This window comes from Dipodomys merriami, unplaced genomic scaffold, assembly GCF_024711535.1.
Source record: "Dipodomys merriami isolate MVZ:Mamm:240054 unplaced genomic scaffold, mDipMer1.0.p SCAF_14, whole genome shotgun sequence".
Taxonomy (NCBI): domain Eukaryota; kingdom Metazoa; phylum Chordata; class Mammalia; order Rodentia; family Heteromyidae; genus Dipodomys; species Dipodomys merriami.
Genome location: NW_027202715.1, coordinates 36437790 through 36452531, shown reverse-complemented (window position 1 = coordinate 36452531; position 14742 = coordinate 36437790). Strand labels below are relative to the sequence as shown.

Below are 14742 nucleotides of genomic sequence, written 5' to 3'. Positions count from 1 at the left end.
AGATGTTGAATACGGTACTGACTTTGGAGTCTACTATCTGGATTGGAATCCTAGTGCTTTTCCTATTACCAGAGGTATACACTCAATGATCCTCTTCTGTAGACCAAGGACAATGAGAACACCTTTTTCCCAGGGATAGCCAGAAGACTGAACTACTCAAAATACTTAGAGTAGTGTCTGGCAGGTGGTATGCATTGTTTGAGTGACAGCTAGAATTCACTCAGTCCACGTGGTCTGAGATTGGCACCTTTATAAGACTTGTTGAAATGTAATATATTCATAAAGTTTCACTTATGATCCCAAGTGGCCTTCAATCAAAACTTGGTTAAAGACATAATGACTATCATTTAGGCTTGCTCTAAACAGAGATGGTTTCATCAAGTTCTTCATGATTATTTCTCAGTTCAGAATTTCATTACAATTCCCCAAGGAACACTAATCCTGCCTAATTATATATATGCAAATTTATTTGACTATCATATGCATTATTGTTTTTTCAAATCAAGTAAACAAATTCAAGTAATATTGTACTGAGAGAAAACACCATTAATCAAAGAAAAAGTACCATGTAAAATTTAGAATTCAAATCTCAGTACTAGGGCTGGGAGTAGAATGGTAGGTGCTCACCTAGCATGCTTGAGGGTCAGGCTTTGATTTCCTCCAGGAGGGAGGAAGGAAGAGAGGGAGAGTCTATATAAATGCAATATAAAAATGAATCATGCATCATTACCATGGCCTAGAAGTGCACATATGAGCATTATATATAAAGCTATACATGCTCACACACCAATACACATAACTAAAAGTATTTCTGCTTAACTTCTCTTTAAATGTGAAAAGATTCAATGGAAAGAAAAGAAAGAGCTTCAGGGAGTAAGAAGGGTAGATTAGGTTGATATTTTAGGATAGGTTGGGAGGACAAAGGCAAGAGAATGTGAACTCTCTTAAATAAGTTGGTCTCAAAGTTGAAAAAGTTAACAGAAGGAATCTCTTTTTCTCTATGCTAGTGATACAACGCAGGGCTTCTCCATTCTCCAGTGCTAGACAGTCTCTACCACTGAGCTCCATCTCCCACCCCAGTAATCTTTCCATTCACTTATCTAGTCAGTCAATAAGCAAGCAGAAGGGAAAGCTCTTGTAGTTGTTTGGTATGATTCTTCATAATAGGACTCAGTGTTAGCAAATGACATTATAGTTGCCATGATCCTTTGAGGCCAAGTAATAAGCATAGACTTTTGAAGTAGATCAATCTGAGAGTGATACTTAATTCTGTTTTTTTTTTTATTGCTTCCATGAGCTATCTATTCTCTCTGGAATTTCATTTCTTTATCTGTGAACTGAAATTAGTTTCCCACTTCTGGGGAGAACAAAACAATGCATGCTAATCTGTTTCATAGATGATGATCATAAATGTGAGTGAAACATGCTCTCCTTCCCACTCTTCTCCTACAAGCCATTATCCCTCATGCTGTCTTATAGATCAACTCTGTACCTAGAGGACAGGTGGGAGGCAAGGCTCAGCACTTCACAGCAAGGCCAGCCTCCTGCCTGTGAAGTCCAGGAATCAATACTTTGAAAAGCTTCCTAGTGATTCCCGTGTACTTTGACCACTTTGCAAGTCTAAAACCCAATGTCATGCTCCTGTTCTCAACCACGAGTCTTGTCAGGAGCAGGCAGAAGTGATAATAATTTCCTTACAAGCATTCATTCATCCCCACCCCTCACATTTACCTATTCTCTATTATGTGGCAGGCATACAAAAATGAAAATGTTTCAAACATTAAAAGATGAAGGCTCCTAGCTTCTCAGAAAACTGAGGATTTGAGGATCCCAGTTCAGATTTAACCTGGGCAGGAAAGTCCATGAGACTCTTATCTTTAATTAACCATCATAAAGCCAGAAGTGGAGCTATGGCTTAAGTGGTAGAACATATGCTTTGAGTGGAAAAAGCTAGAAAGAGTGCCAGGCTCTGAGTTCAAGCCCTCATACTGGTACACACACATACACATATGCACACATGTGTGCATGCACACACACACACTGGTACACTGGTACACACACACACACACACACACACACACACACACACACGATGTTACTGCAATGAATGCTCATAGGGAGGCATAGGGAAATACAGGTTACAGATATCTTCCTTGCTAGTCACATTAATAAGATCACAGTTGAGTTTGAAAAATGAAACTGCAAGATTTCTTAATTCAAGCTTTTCTGTTGTTGTTTGCTTGCTTAAATGAAATATGGGAAAGGAAATGCTAACATTTCCAGCTAATTTGTGTTCATTGAGCCTCTCAGCCGTAGTGACAGACACTAATGAGTCATAGTTGTGAAGACTAAAATCATAGCCAGAAAGCTTCAGTGTACCCAAAATAGAAGCTATGGTATTGATATTTTCCAGAAAATTTCACCTTAACCCTGTTAGCTGAAGTCTAAAGGGTTTCCTGCTTTGGTTTTAGAGGAATTATATTTTATTTGGCTCCTATCTGCATTGGATGCAATGGTATACCTCCCTTTCATAAATCACCCCCAGTTCGCAGATAACTGGAACTTGCCCAAGAAAAGTGCATTAATTCTCTGCACTCTTCAAGTCCTCTAATCACTGCACAATTTTGTGGCTGGATTACTTGTCAATCACATCAGGCTAAGTCTGTTTGCCTCTGCTTTTCAGCTGGATTCCTGGCAGTGAAGAAAACAAACAGAAAACAGATGTCCATTACAGGTCTTTGGATGGTGAAGGGAATTTTAACTGGAGATTTGTCTTCCCCTTTGACTACCTCCCTGCTGAACAACTCTGTATTGTGGCTAAAAAGGTGAGCCACGAAAGCTCAGTGGGAAGTGGGGTGCTTTGGGTCCTCCCTTCACTCAGAACCTCAAAGAAAGTCAGAGTAGCTCAGGACCTTTGAGATCACTGAGTCCAGCTCCCTCTTGGTAAAGTCAGGGAATCTGAGACTGCACCGTGGTATAGATACTTGCCCAAGGTCACATAGCTATGACAGGTTATTTGTGTCACTGAGAGGGATTAAAGAATACAACTCCCTTCCCCCATAATGTGTTGGCAGCCAGGTGAAGGAGAAAAGGGAGAAGAAAAGGTCTATATGGATATACACAACCCACATGTGTTTTTTGTTTGTTTGTTTGTGTCAATACTGGGGCTTCAACCTAGAGCCTGGGAAGGTTCCTAAGCTTTTTTGCTCAAGGCTAGTGCTCTACCACTTGAGCCATAGCTCCACTTCTGGCTTTTTCTTGGTTCATAAGAACTAAGATTTTCCTGCCTGGTCTGTCTTCAAATCTCAGCCCTCAGATCTCAGCCTCCTGAGCAGCTAGCACGTGTGCTTTTGTGTGTGATGGAAAGGATAATCTTGTCTCCTAGGAGGCAGAAATAGAGATGTCCCCTTTATCTTCCTTATTATGCATTGCCTCCTTCAGAAGCACTTCCAGGAGAATTTCCGGGGCCCTTATGGTCTTAATGAGTAAGACCTTTCAGTTATAAAACTCAACTCACCTTTTTTGGGGCTTAAACCAAAGAAAGTGGTTCACATTCCTACATATTCCAGGGTTGACTGGCTTTAGGAACATCTGGATTTCATGAAGAAGTGATATCCTTAGAAATTGGCCTCCTATTCCCTGTCCTGTGCTCTGCCTTTCTCTCAAGGCCTCCGTTCCAGGCAGGCTCTTTCTTGGTGATGGCAACAGGGCAGCCAGCAGCCCCAGCTCACCTCTTGCCCTCTCAGCAAACCTTAGCAGAGGAAAGGAGCCCTGATTGGGCCTGAGTGTCTCTGCCTATTCTGGGTTGTGTGCACCTCCCAGAACCAACCACAGTTATCCATGGATGCAGTGCTCTGATTGGCCAGGCTTTGGAGTTAAGGATAGTCAGGTCCCAGCAGATTACACTGACTAGGGAAGAAGTCGTTCTCCAAGGAGAATCTGGATGCTCTCATCCCAAAATGGGGCCTGCCTGCCTGCCTGCCTGCCTGCCTTCCTTCCTTCCTTCCTTCCTTCCTTCCTTCCTTCCTTCCTTCCTTCCTTCCTTCCTTCCTTCCTTCCTTCTTTCCTTCCTTCTCTTTCTTTCTTTCCTCCCTCCCTCCTCCTCCTCCCTCCCTCCCTTCTTTCTTCTTTCTTTCTTTCTTTCTTCCTTCCTTCTTTCCTTCTTTCCTTTTCTTTCTTTCATTCTTTCTTTCTTTCTTCCTTCCGTTCTTTCTTTCCTGAGGAGATTATCAATCCCTGTCTCATTTTTTTTTCCCCTTTTTTCTTTTTCTTTTCTTTCTGCCCACCCCCTCTGGTCCTGGGGGCTTGAACTCAGGACCTGAGTGCTGTCTATGAGATTCTTTTTCTCAAGGCTAGCACTCTACCACTTGAGTCACAATGCCACTTCTGGCTTTTTGGGAGTAAGGGGGAAATTATTGGAGGTAAAAGTCTCATGGACTTTCCTGGCTGGCTTTGAACTATGATCCTCAGATCTCAGCTTCCTGATAGCTAGGATTACTGGCACCCAGCTCCCTGTCCCATACTCTATCAGCTTTTTCTGCCTCTGCCTGGTCACTTCCTCTTCTGGAACCCTATTCAAACATACCTGCCTTGTGTTCCATATGGCAGGGGCATATGACTGGCCCTGCTTTATGCTCATGCTGCAGTGAACACTATTTCCATGATTGGTGGGATGGATGTCTTTGGAAGGGTCTTCCTAAAGGCTTAACATGGTACCACATAATACATACTTTTAGATGCTGAGCCAGAGAAGGGAGGGGAGGATTCATTCAGGTAGACTCTTAGATACAGCCAGCCACCTTTCCTGTGCATCCACATCTAGGTAGCTCTCCCCATGCCTCGAGTCATGCAGCATGAGCTCCACACAACAGCCAGCAGGGACCTAGAACAAGACTTGCTCCGGTTTCTTAGTCCTAAGGGCCACACCTTCTGAGCCCTACAAAGGAGAATATTCCTGAAATATGAAAAATAAAAAATAACCACATGCTTCTCCTTCACATTTCCAAAGTCTTGAAGGATTTCCCTGTCTGCTGGTACCAGGGGAACTTGGGTGTAACTGGTTATGGATGCTATTCTTGGCTATAATATTGTCTGGGCAGAGGCAGGGACTAGAGGTGAGAACTTGAAAGATCCTTTCCTACTCTGCCCTCTCCCTACCTTGCCTGGGAGGGACCTGAGGATTCTAGGTGACCATGAGTATTTTTCAATAGCCAGAAATGCACAGATACTTTACGTGTGGAATCTGGGCCTCAGTCTCCACTGCATCCATAAACTAGAAGTCTACTCAGACATCCTAGAGGTGGATAGGATGCTGGGCAGAGGTAATGCTCTCTGAAGACTGGCCTAGAATGGTTGGTATTAGGAGGATAATTTGTGTGGGCCATGATGGTCTTGGGGGGTGGGAGGGTGATTAATCTCTCCCAAACCTCTAGGAAGTCCTCACAGATAAGAACTTGGAAGGAAACCTGCTGTTTGGGAAATGCCTGGGATATCTTTTTGTCACTCAGTAGGTGGCCTTCTTAGGGAGTCTTGATGGCCTTTGGTACACATGGGGTAGAAGAGTGGACAGAGATGAGATGAAGGTACCTATGTCTTGATGCTGTTTGTGTCCAGGCCCCAAAAGAGAGGCCTTCAGTGTCAAGATCATTTGTTTTGTCCATGTCTCTTGTTGTTTTAGGAGCATTTCTGGAGTATTGACCAAACAGAATTTCGAGTCCCACCCCGACTGATCATTCAGATATGGGACAATGACAAGTTTTCTCTGGATGACTACTTGGGTATGTCTTACGTTTGGATACTTTTCTCTACTTGGAATTAGTGCAACCAATTAAAATGTAGAAGCAATCATTTAAACTTCTAATACCAGAAATGAGGGGGGCAGAGGCATGCCCACTCTCTGCCTGTGCTCTAGGTCCCTCTGAGGCTCAAGGCTGTTCTACAGGGGTTCACATCCGCTGCCAACTCTCCGTGAAGGATCGGGCTCTACTTTCACCCCAGTGATTTGTGGATTCTCACCCCAGTTGGAGGTGCAAATTAAACTCCCAGTCTTCAGCCAACTATGGCTTCTACAGCAGAACGTGTAGCCTGACCTTTCACACTGCCTTCCGTAGAGTCATGAGAACCGATTCTTCACAATTCAGCTTTGACCTTACACTCAGCTGGCATTTCACATTCATCACAAGTAAACTCAATCTCAGCCTTTCTTCCCTGACCTCATACCTGTGATCCCTGTGACCTTCTACTGCACAGCCCCTCTGCCCCATTACTCTGTAGTCTCTCTTCTCTTTTCCCCATACCCCAGCAACCACTCGGCCCTCATGCTGAAGTCCACTTTATCATTTCCTTACTTCTGTGAGCTTTGCCCCTTCCTAGTTCTGACCTCATTTTCTTCTAGCCAATTGTTGCAAGTGCTGATTCTGATGCTTTCATCTTGCTCCCAGGGACCTTCCTGGCAGAGGAAAAGCCCATCAATGGCCTTTCCCCTGTCACAGCACTAAAACAATCTCCCACTAGTTCGTGCCAGTACTGGACTTGAACACAGTTCTTGCTTAGCTTTGTCACTCACGGCTGATACTCCACGGCTTGAACCATGTCTCCACTTTCAGCTTTTTGCTGGTTAGTGGGAGATTAGAATCCTGAAGATGTGTCTGCTAGGGTTGGCTTTAAATCTCAATTCTCAGATCTCTGCCTCCTGAGTAGCTAGGATTATCCATATGAGCCACCAGCTTGGCTCTAAACATTTTGCCTTAGTGCCTAATAAGTATGGAGCAAACAAATAAGTGTATAATATACAAACTTACAAAGCACAATGGTTAAAAAAAAGATTCCAGAATAACAGATGATTTCCCTTTAGAATTTAAATGTAACAGTCTGTTAATAAATAAAGGAAGTTAACTATAATTCAAAATGACTAGTTAGCCTATCACCAAAAGGAGAGATGAGATAAAAGCATACAAAGGCTCGAAAACAAAACAAAACAAAAGGCTGAGGTAAACTATAGTTTACCTCAGATCTGAGATATGAAGAAGGAAAGTCTCTGCTATACCTTTGTTGTCACTGTCAATCTTGACTACACTCTGCTTCTCTAGACTTGACTCTATACCAGCGGCACCACTTTCTTAAGGAGAGGACTCATAAAAGTTTCCAAGCTTATATGACATCTTTTTCTTACTGTGATACATTTCCTGAAAGGTTTACATCTCCCATCATTGAAGGGAGTATGCGCTCCTCCAGACATCTTGATCCTGGCCAGAACTCTCTGTTCCTGGTGAGGATTGTCTTGAGTTATGTTCCTTCAAGAGCCTGTTTCTGAGGTTACACTAGGCGTGACATAAACGTGAATGTTCTCTGGAGCTTCCTACATTCTAAGTACCAGTTGTCTTTACCCAAAGCCAAATGACATTTCTGTTCATGCCAGCTCAGAACCAAAATAAGATAACTACAGATTACCTAGGCTCTGAGCGCAGTGCAAATTGTGTTTATCAGTGTTCAATGGCTATCAATTTATAGCACTCTATGCTCATGTCTTTGAGGAAGAAACAAAACATGTAGTCCTGAGAGAGACTGAGCAGTGGATAGATACTTCTTCTGCCATTTTCCATTCTATCTGGAAAGAACTGAAACATTCTTCATGATCCCTTTGGTTAGATCACCCATCACCTGCTCAAAATCATTATCTGCTGCTTCTTCTCTGACAAGAACATTTGTTCCTCATGAGCAATGGTTGATCCACTTGAAGCTTATTTGGACTTAATGTTTCCTTGGCTAGGTTTCCTGGAACTTGATTTGCATCATACCATCGTTCCAGCAAAATCATCAGAGAAATGCAATTTGGACATGGTTCCAGACCTCAAAGCCATGGACCCCCTTAAAGCTAAGACTGCCTCACTCTTTGAACAGAAGTCCATGAAGGGATGGTGGCCTTGCTACGCAGATAAAGATGGCTGCCGTGTGCTGGCTGTATGAGTATTTTCTGGTTGGGGTGCGGATGGGTTATTCTCTGATCAGTTAGGTTTGGCCCTTTGTCAATAGATTTACTCCAGATAAGATAGGGAAGTCTTAAACTGGTTCAAAGTATTTTAAATCTGGGATTATAAGAAAAGGTGGGCGATACTATGAGCTTGTGTGGAGTTGGTAGAAGGAGAAGAGGTTGAAACAGTCAATAAAACCAGAAGCCCAAGTGATCACACTGCTTTTCTGAACAGCTCTCCTTCACCACAATGTATACTGAGCTCTCAGCGCAATTTAGTACAGGAACTCTGTATCTGAGCTTTTCTCATCTTAAAAAAAAAGTAAGGGAAGCAGGGAGTGCTGAATAAGAAGATTCTAGATGTTTGGGTATAGAACCAGTAGTATAGGTCACCATGTCATTTCACAAAGGATCACCTAATGCATTCTGTGTGAGTATTATTGTTAGCATTTCTAATCATTGAATCAGAGAATACGCTAAGTACCTTTCATTCATAATCTTGTTTTTAAGGTGTTTATCATACATATGAATTTTACATTTTAGTGGAGTTCAATATGGCATTTTTATACATCCATGTGACACACTGATCAAATTCACCATCCTTTTTCCCATCTTCTCCCCCACCCCTATTCCCTTCTTAAACTCTAGTAAATCAGTCTTCTACTTTCAGGTTGACTTTTCTAGCTTCCACATGAGAGAGCATGTGGTACTTGTCTTTCGATGTCTGGCTTATTCATCCCCCAAAGTTTCCTTGTGACCTCTGCAGTCCCTGGCTCCCTCCACCTCAGCCTCAGAGAACCATTGATCTGCTTTCTGTCACCATAGATCAGTTTGCACATTATAAGACGTAATTCTGCTGACAACTCTGTGAAGTACATATTACCATCACTTTATACCTTCCAAACAACAGACCAGGAGCGATGGATCAACTTATACCCAATCTCTGAGCCTGAAAGCCACTTGACCCCTCTGTCTAATGAATATCAGCTTCTGGTCATTGTTGGGGGACTAGTAGTCTCTGCTAGATCCTAGGAAGTCAGTTGTGACTTTAGTTAAAGTGAGCTCTGAAGTGAGCACCTTTCTAGACCTTTGTTTGTTCTGCACACAAGTACAGCAATCATACCTTCCTAGGATTCCGTGAGTGTTCCATATTACCACCCATATAGAAGGTGTAGCAGGGGCTTGTAAGGGCGATAGGTTCATTTATGGGCCTGTCAGCAGGAAGACAGCATTCACTCATTCACACACTCATGCCTTGACTCAGCTAACACATATTGAGTACCTACCAAGTGCTAGCACTTAGTAGGAGTGCAATGTAAGCTCAAGGAGACATGGCTCCAGTTTGTAGGAGCCTACAGTCAATGTTCCATGCATGTTCGATATTGTTGTCAGCGGCACAGAGATTCGTCTGTGTCTGTTGTTACAGAAGATGTGTAAGAAAGCAAGAAGACTGGTGTCCCTTGTCATTTGTCAAGGACACAGAGAATGAAAATTAGGGAGAAGGGAAAGCAATTTGTCCTCTCATTTTCCCATGTGGAGGCAGCTCAGAAACACACATAAAAAGGAAATGGCAAGAAATCTCTTGAGGAAAATTTGAGGCAATCTAAGGATTGTTTTACAAGAATAAAAATCATTGCTTGGGGAATACTCCTTGGGTAGAAGTAAAAATATTTGTGAAACGTGATGTCATGTGTTTAACCTGTTCTGCTTTACTGAAGGGGAAAGTCGAGATGACACTGGAGGTTCTCAATGAGAAGGAGGCCGATGAGAGGCCAGCCGGGAAGGGGCGGGATGAACCCAACATGAACCCCAAGCTGGACCCACCGAAGTGAGAGGCCTTCTTTGTTCTCCACATTGTCTGGCTCCCCCCAAACACCTGCAGTCTGAAATCCCCAATTCCAATTGGCTTAATGAAATGGATTAGCTGTTGGCCTTCTAATTTTTGTACTTAATAGTGGCAGTAGAAGGTGGAATGAAGTATGGTATGACCTCATTGTAACCATTTCCCTCCCCCACAAGTTCAAAGTTCAATATCTTCAGCATCCTAGGAGGCTGTGATGGGTACCTGAGCTATTCTCTTCTCAACCAACTATGTATGGGGAATACTCTGTGTGTGTGTGTGTGTGTGTGTGTGTGTGTGTGTGTGTGTGTGTGTGTGTGTGTGTGTGTGTGTGTGTGTGTGTGTGTGTGTGTGTGTGTGTGTGTGTGTGTGTGTGTGTGTGTGTGTGTGTGTGTGTGTGTGTGTGTGTGTGTGTGTGTACTGGGTTTGAACTCAAGGGCCTGGATACTGCCCCTTAGCTTGTTTTCATTCAAGGCTAGTACTCTATCACTTGAGCCACAGCACCATTTCTTTTTTTTTTTTGGTGGTGGTGGTGAATTGGAGTTAAGAGTCTCAGAGACTTTCTTGCCCAGGCCAGCTTCAAACTGTAATCCTTAGCTTCCTGAGTAGCTAAGATTTCAGGCATAGGCCACCAGTGCCTGGGATGGGCATACTATCTTTTCTTGACTTTATAAATGCCATTAGCTGCCTCTTCAACTGTTATACTCTGAAGCTGGCCAGTTGTTCCTCCCCAGTGGTGTAGATAATACCATTGCTTTGTATTTGCAGCCGACCGGAAACCTCCTTCCTCTGGTTCACCAACCCCTGCAAGACCATGAGGTTCATTGTGTGGCGCCGGTTTAAGTGGGTCATCATCGGCCTGCTCATCCTGCTCATCCTGCTGCTCTTCGTGGCCGTGCTCCTGTACTCACTGCCGGTAGGAAGCTCGGGCCTCCTGCCTTGGCTCTGTGTGTCCCTGTGCTCACTCACCTCATTTGTTCTCTTGTGCTTGTCTTGTTCCAATTCTTCTGCTTTTAAGAAAGTTAAGGAATGTATTCATCTTAATTATAGGCAGCATTTCTAGCTGACCCTCCAGACCTTACACTTTTCTTTTTCCAAACCATCTGTATTCATACTTTGGTATTCAGAGATTTCTATACTAAATTCCTTATAGAGTCCTCACAAACCCAAACTAGTTGACCTGTCCCTTTTTCAAACATTCATATTGCCCTTACCTGTCTAAATACCATTTGCTTACACTTGTCTGTCAAAATCCATTCTCAGCCGGGTGCTGGTGGCTCACATCTGTAATCCTAGCTACTCAGGAGGCCGAGATCTAAGGATCATGATTTGAAACCAGGCAGGAAAGTTTGTGAGACTCTTTTCTCTAATTAATCACAAAAAAAGACAGAAGTAGAGCTGTGGCTCAAGTAGTAGGGTGCTGGCATTCAGCAAAAGAAGTTCAGGATGGCTCCAGGCTCTGAATTCAAGCCCCAGGACCAAAATAAGAAAAAGGAAAAAAAAGTATTTTTACTGGGTATGATAATGCCCACAATTTCACTTAAGAGGCTGAGGCAGGAGGACACAAGTTTGAGACCAGCCTGGGCTACATTGTGAGTTGAGGACTGCATAGTAACATACTCTAAAAAGAAAGAAAAGAAAGAAATGAAGGAAGGAAAAAAAGAGGGAAAGAAAGAAAAAGAAAAAAAATCTTACTAAGTACCATGTCACACCTTTCCTTAAATTTCCCTTAATCAACCTCATTACAAATCAGTCATGCTTTTAAGTCCTCCATTCAGCATTTCATGAGGCACCTACTATGAGCTAGAAATTAAGAATACAGAGGTGACTAAGGCATGATTTCTGCCCATGTACAGTGGTTCACAGTCTGGCAGCCTGAGGAATCAAGCTGTCATAGCGATATGGACATGTGACCACAGAAGCCCTTGCTGAGGTGCTTTTCATGGGGAGACAGGCACACAGTGAGTGCAGACATGATGGTCCAGGCATGGGAAACCACAGGCTAAGGCAAGGTGAGTGCCATAGAAGGCATTCAAAAGCTCTCATCCAGTTAACTTGATCTCATGGTTAGTAGCCTACAGCCACAGGAGCAGGTTTTTATCTCAATTTTTCTTTTTCTTTCTTCCTTTTTGTTTTTTCTAAGAAAACTTGGAAGAGCATTATTGAGTAAGCAAGCAGACAAACAGACAAGTAGACAAAAAGCAGACAGACAAGCAGAAAAGATGAGGCACACTCTAGCAGAGTGTGGGTGCTCTCAAGGAAAGACAGAGGCACATCTCTTCATTTTTTTCCTACTATAATACATTAGTTTGTTAACTTCAAGTACATGCATGCTGTTTTCTGTTACAGGTCATCCAATCTGTCTTAACCATGTAAAAACCTCTATTCAGTTATTTCTTCTTCTTGATTCAGATTCTATTAGCATAAACCAGTTGATCCTCAATTAGGGGAAGGGGGGTTTTTCCAGAGCCATTTGGCAATGTCTGTAGGTATTTTAGGACATTCTGAGAGATCCATTGGCCTCTAGTAGTGGAAGCCAAGGATGCTGCTGAACTTCCTGCCATGCACAGGACCCTGGCCAAGGAAATGTGGTCTGGTCCTATTTGTCAGCAGTGCCCAGACTGAAAACCCTAACATCCATACACATGAATGGACACCGTTTTGTTTCCTTTTCAGAACTATTTGTCAATGAAGATTGTGAGGCCAAATGCGTAATGAAAACCAAGACTTTTTTTGTAAGAGTCATCCAGCCATGAGGGAATTATGCCTCTCTCTGTGGACCAAATTCAAGTATGACCTCGTTAGTGTCTACTTTACCAAAACTCATCACTTCCCACCGAGTCTAGATACTGGCAAGCCAGGCCAACAAACAGCATTATTTTTTATTATCTTGTTATCTTTTGAAGTATTAAAAGCTTTATTGTCTAAAGTTAACTGTTTTTCAGAAAGTTTTTCAAGGTGGCTGGTTCCATTTAAAAATCATCTTTTTTTTTTAAAAATGTGTTGTTCTTTCTGTGATTCAAGTATTTTGGGAAGTTGCTGCAGTAGAGTTTGAAAACTTATGTATCTTGATGTCATATACTTTTTATTTGTAATCAAGAGAAAAAAACGTGCAATCTAAAAGTAGAATAGTTAAGAGTAATTCTTATTTATGCCCACAACCATTGTTCTATTTTGTATGGATAACAATCAGAAGACTTTATATGCGAATATATATAAAAATGCAAATAAAACAGTTTCAACTTTCATACAGTGGTTTGTGGTATCTGTGGTCTTAGTTGGGAGAGAGGCAGTTTCTAGTACCTGGTCTCAATGGATATAATACCACTGCATTCTACTGTTAACTTTTGGCTGATGATCAAATGAATCAAAAGCTAACACTAGCTGGGTGCTGGTGGCTCACGCCTGTAATCCTAGCTACTCAAGAGGCCGAGATCTGAGGATTGCTTTTTCAAGCCAGCCTGGGAAGACTGGCAAAAAGGAAAAAAAAAAATTAAATGGAGCTATAGCTCAAGTGGTAAAACACCAGCTTTGAGCGAAAAAGCCAAGTGAGAGCTTGAGGCCCTTATTTCAAACCCAGGTACAGGTATACACACACATACACACACACACACACACACACACACACACACACACACACACACACACTCACTCACACACACACACACACACACTCACACACACACACACACGCATACTAACACTAATTAATTTTAAGGTACTTATTTTATCTATAGCACTATTTTAGGTGCTTTGTTATTAACTCTTGACTCTGCAAAGTAAGCTGTAAACTCAGGCAACATCACAGTCTGCATTTTACAGTTGAAGAAATTACATAACTTAGAAGTTAAATAATGTTCCCAAGGCCACACAACCAACAAAGGAAAAAACTAGACTTTTTTGTACCAGTATTTGTGTTTTAACTCAGAGCCTCTTGTTCTGGCTTGGCTTTTTCACTCAAGGCTGGCATTCTACTACATAAGCCATGGCTCCAACTTCTGATTTTGTGCTGGTTAATTAAAGATAAATATCTCCAAGACGTCCCTATCTCGACTAGATTCAAACTGTGATCCTCCCCTCTGTCTCTTGAGTAGCTAGGATTCCAGGCATGAGCCACCAATGCCCAGCAATTCTTTCCTAAGGTCTCTTAATTACAATAGTATGGCATGAATGGCAGGTCTGTCATGAAGAAGACAGAGCAGAGATGACCAACTAATGGAGAGACAGAAGCAGCAGTATGATTCCAACCATCACCAAAGACAGTATGTTTCCTGGAACACAAGAGCTTTGTTCCATGTTCAGCTGCTATTTAAACTTTTTCACAATTGGTAGAGCACTGGCATGGACCAATCAGAATAGATGTCTCACACATCACAATAGATACTGACTTTTTTTTCCACGTAGAATCTCCATACCATCATATGAAGGCAAGTCCTTCCATTCACTCTCCACACTTACACAGTAGCTATCAAGTGGACAGGTGAATGGCTGAGAGGAGAGTCTTTCCCTCCTTGTCTTCACCATACCCACCAGGAACCCACTAGTGCAGCCCTGAGTAGCTGCCAGCTACAGCTCTATGAGGCATAAAATCATTCCCCATAGAGAGAATTGAGCAGGGCTTTCTGGGCAGAACTCTCCCTTCTTCCCCTCCCCCAGAAAAAGCTTCATCTTGTCAAAAGATAATGGTCCCTGAATTGAAGTGGTTAGCCGCTTGGTGACCTATAAATGATAGCTAAAAGCTGGAACTAATCACAGTCCAGTCAGATTGTCGCTTCACTGTGAATTAAATAACACTTAGTCCTAACTGATTATAGCAAGTGCCACCATTAACGCTGGAGCCTTCATTAGGAAAATAAATCTCCACCAATGCCACAGAGAGACAGGGAACTGAAAAACAAAAATTGGACAGGCTGGCGCTTGATTTGGTTTTGTC

General features: G+C 42.5%; 1 protein-coding gene across 5 annotated transcripts in view; it reads left to right on the top strand.

Moving 5' to 3' along the window:
- Myof (myoferlin) overlaps positions 1-13037 on the top strand; it is a 134126-nt gene extending 121089 nt beyond the window's left edge. For all 5 annotated transcript variants that reach the window (XM_070021219.1, XM_070021218.1, XM_070021215.1 and 2 more), the window contains 6 exons: positions 2684-2825; positions 5678-5777; positions 7769-7959; positions 9688-9797; positions 10578-10725; positions 12486-13037. In XM_070021219.1, the coding sequence (XP_069877320.1) occupies positions 2684-2825; positions 5678-5777; positions 7769-7959; positions 9688-9797; positions 10578-10725; positions 12486-12524 (730 nt within the window). In that variant the 3' untranslated portion in view covers positions 12525-13037. The remainder of the gene's footprint in view (positions 1-2683; positions 2826-5677; positions 5778-7768; positions 7960-9687; positions 9798-10577; positions 10726-12485) is intronic.
- The last annotated feature ends 1705 nt before the right edge of the window (positions 13038-14742 follow it).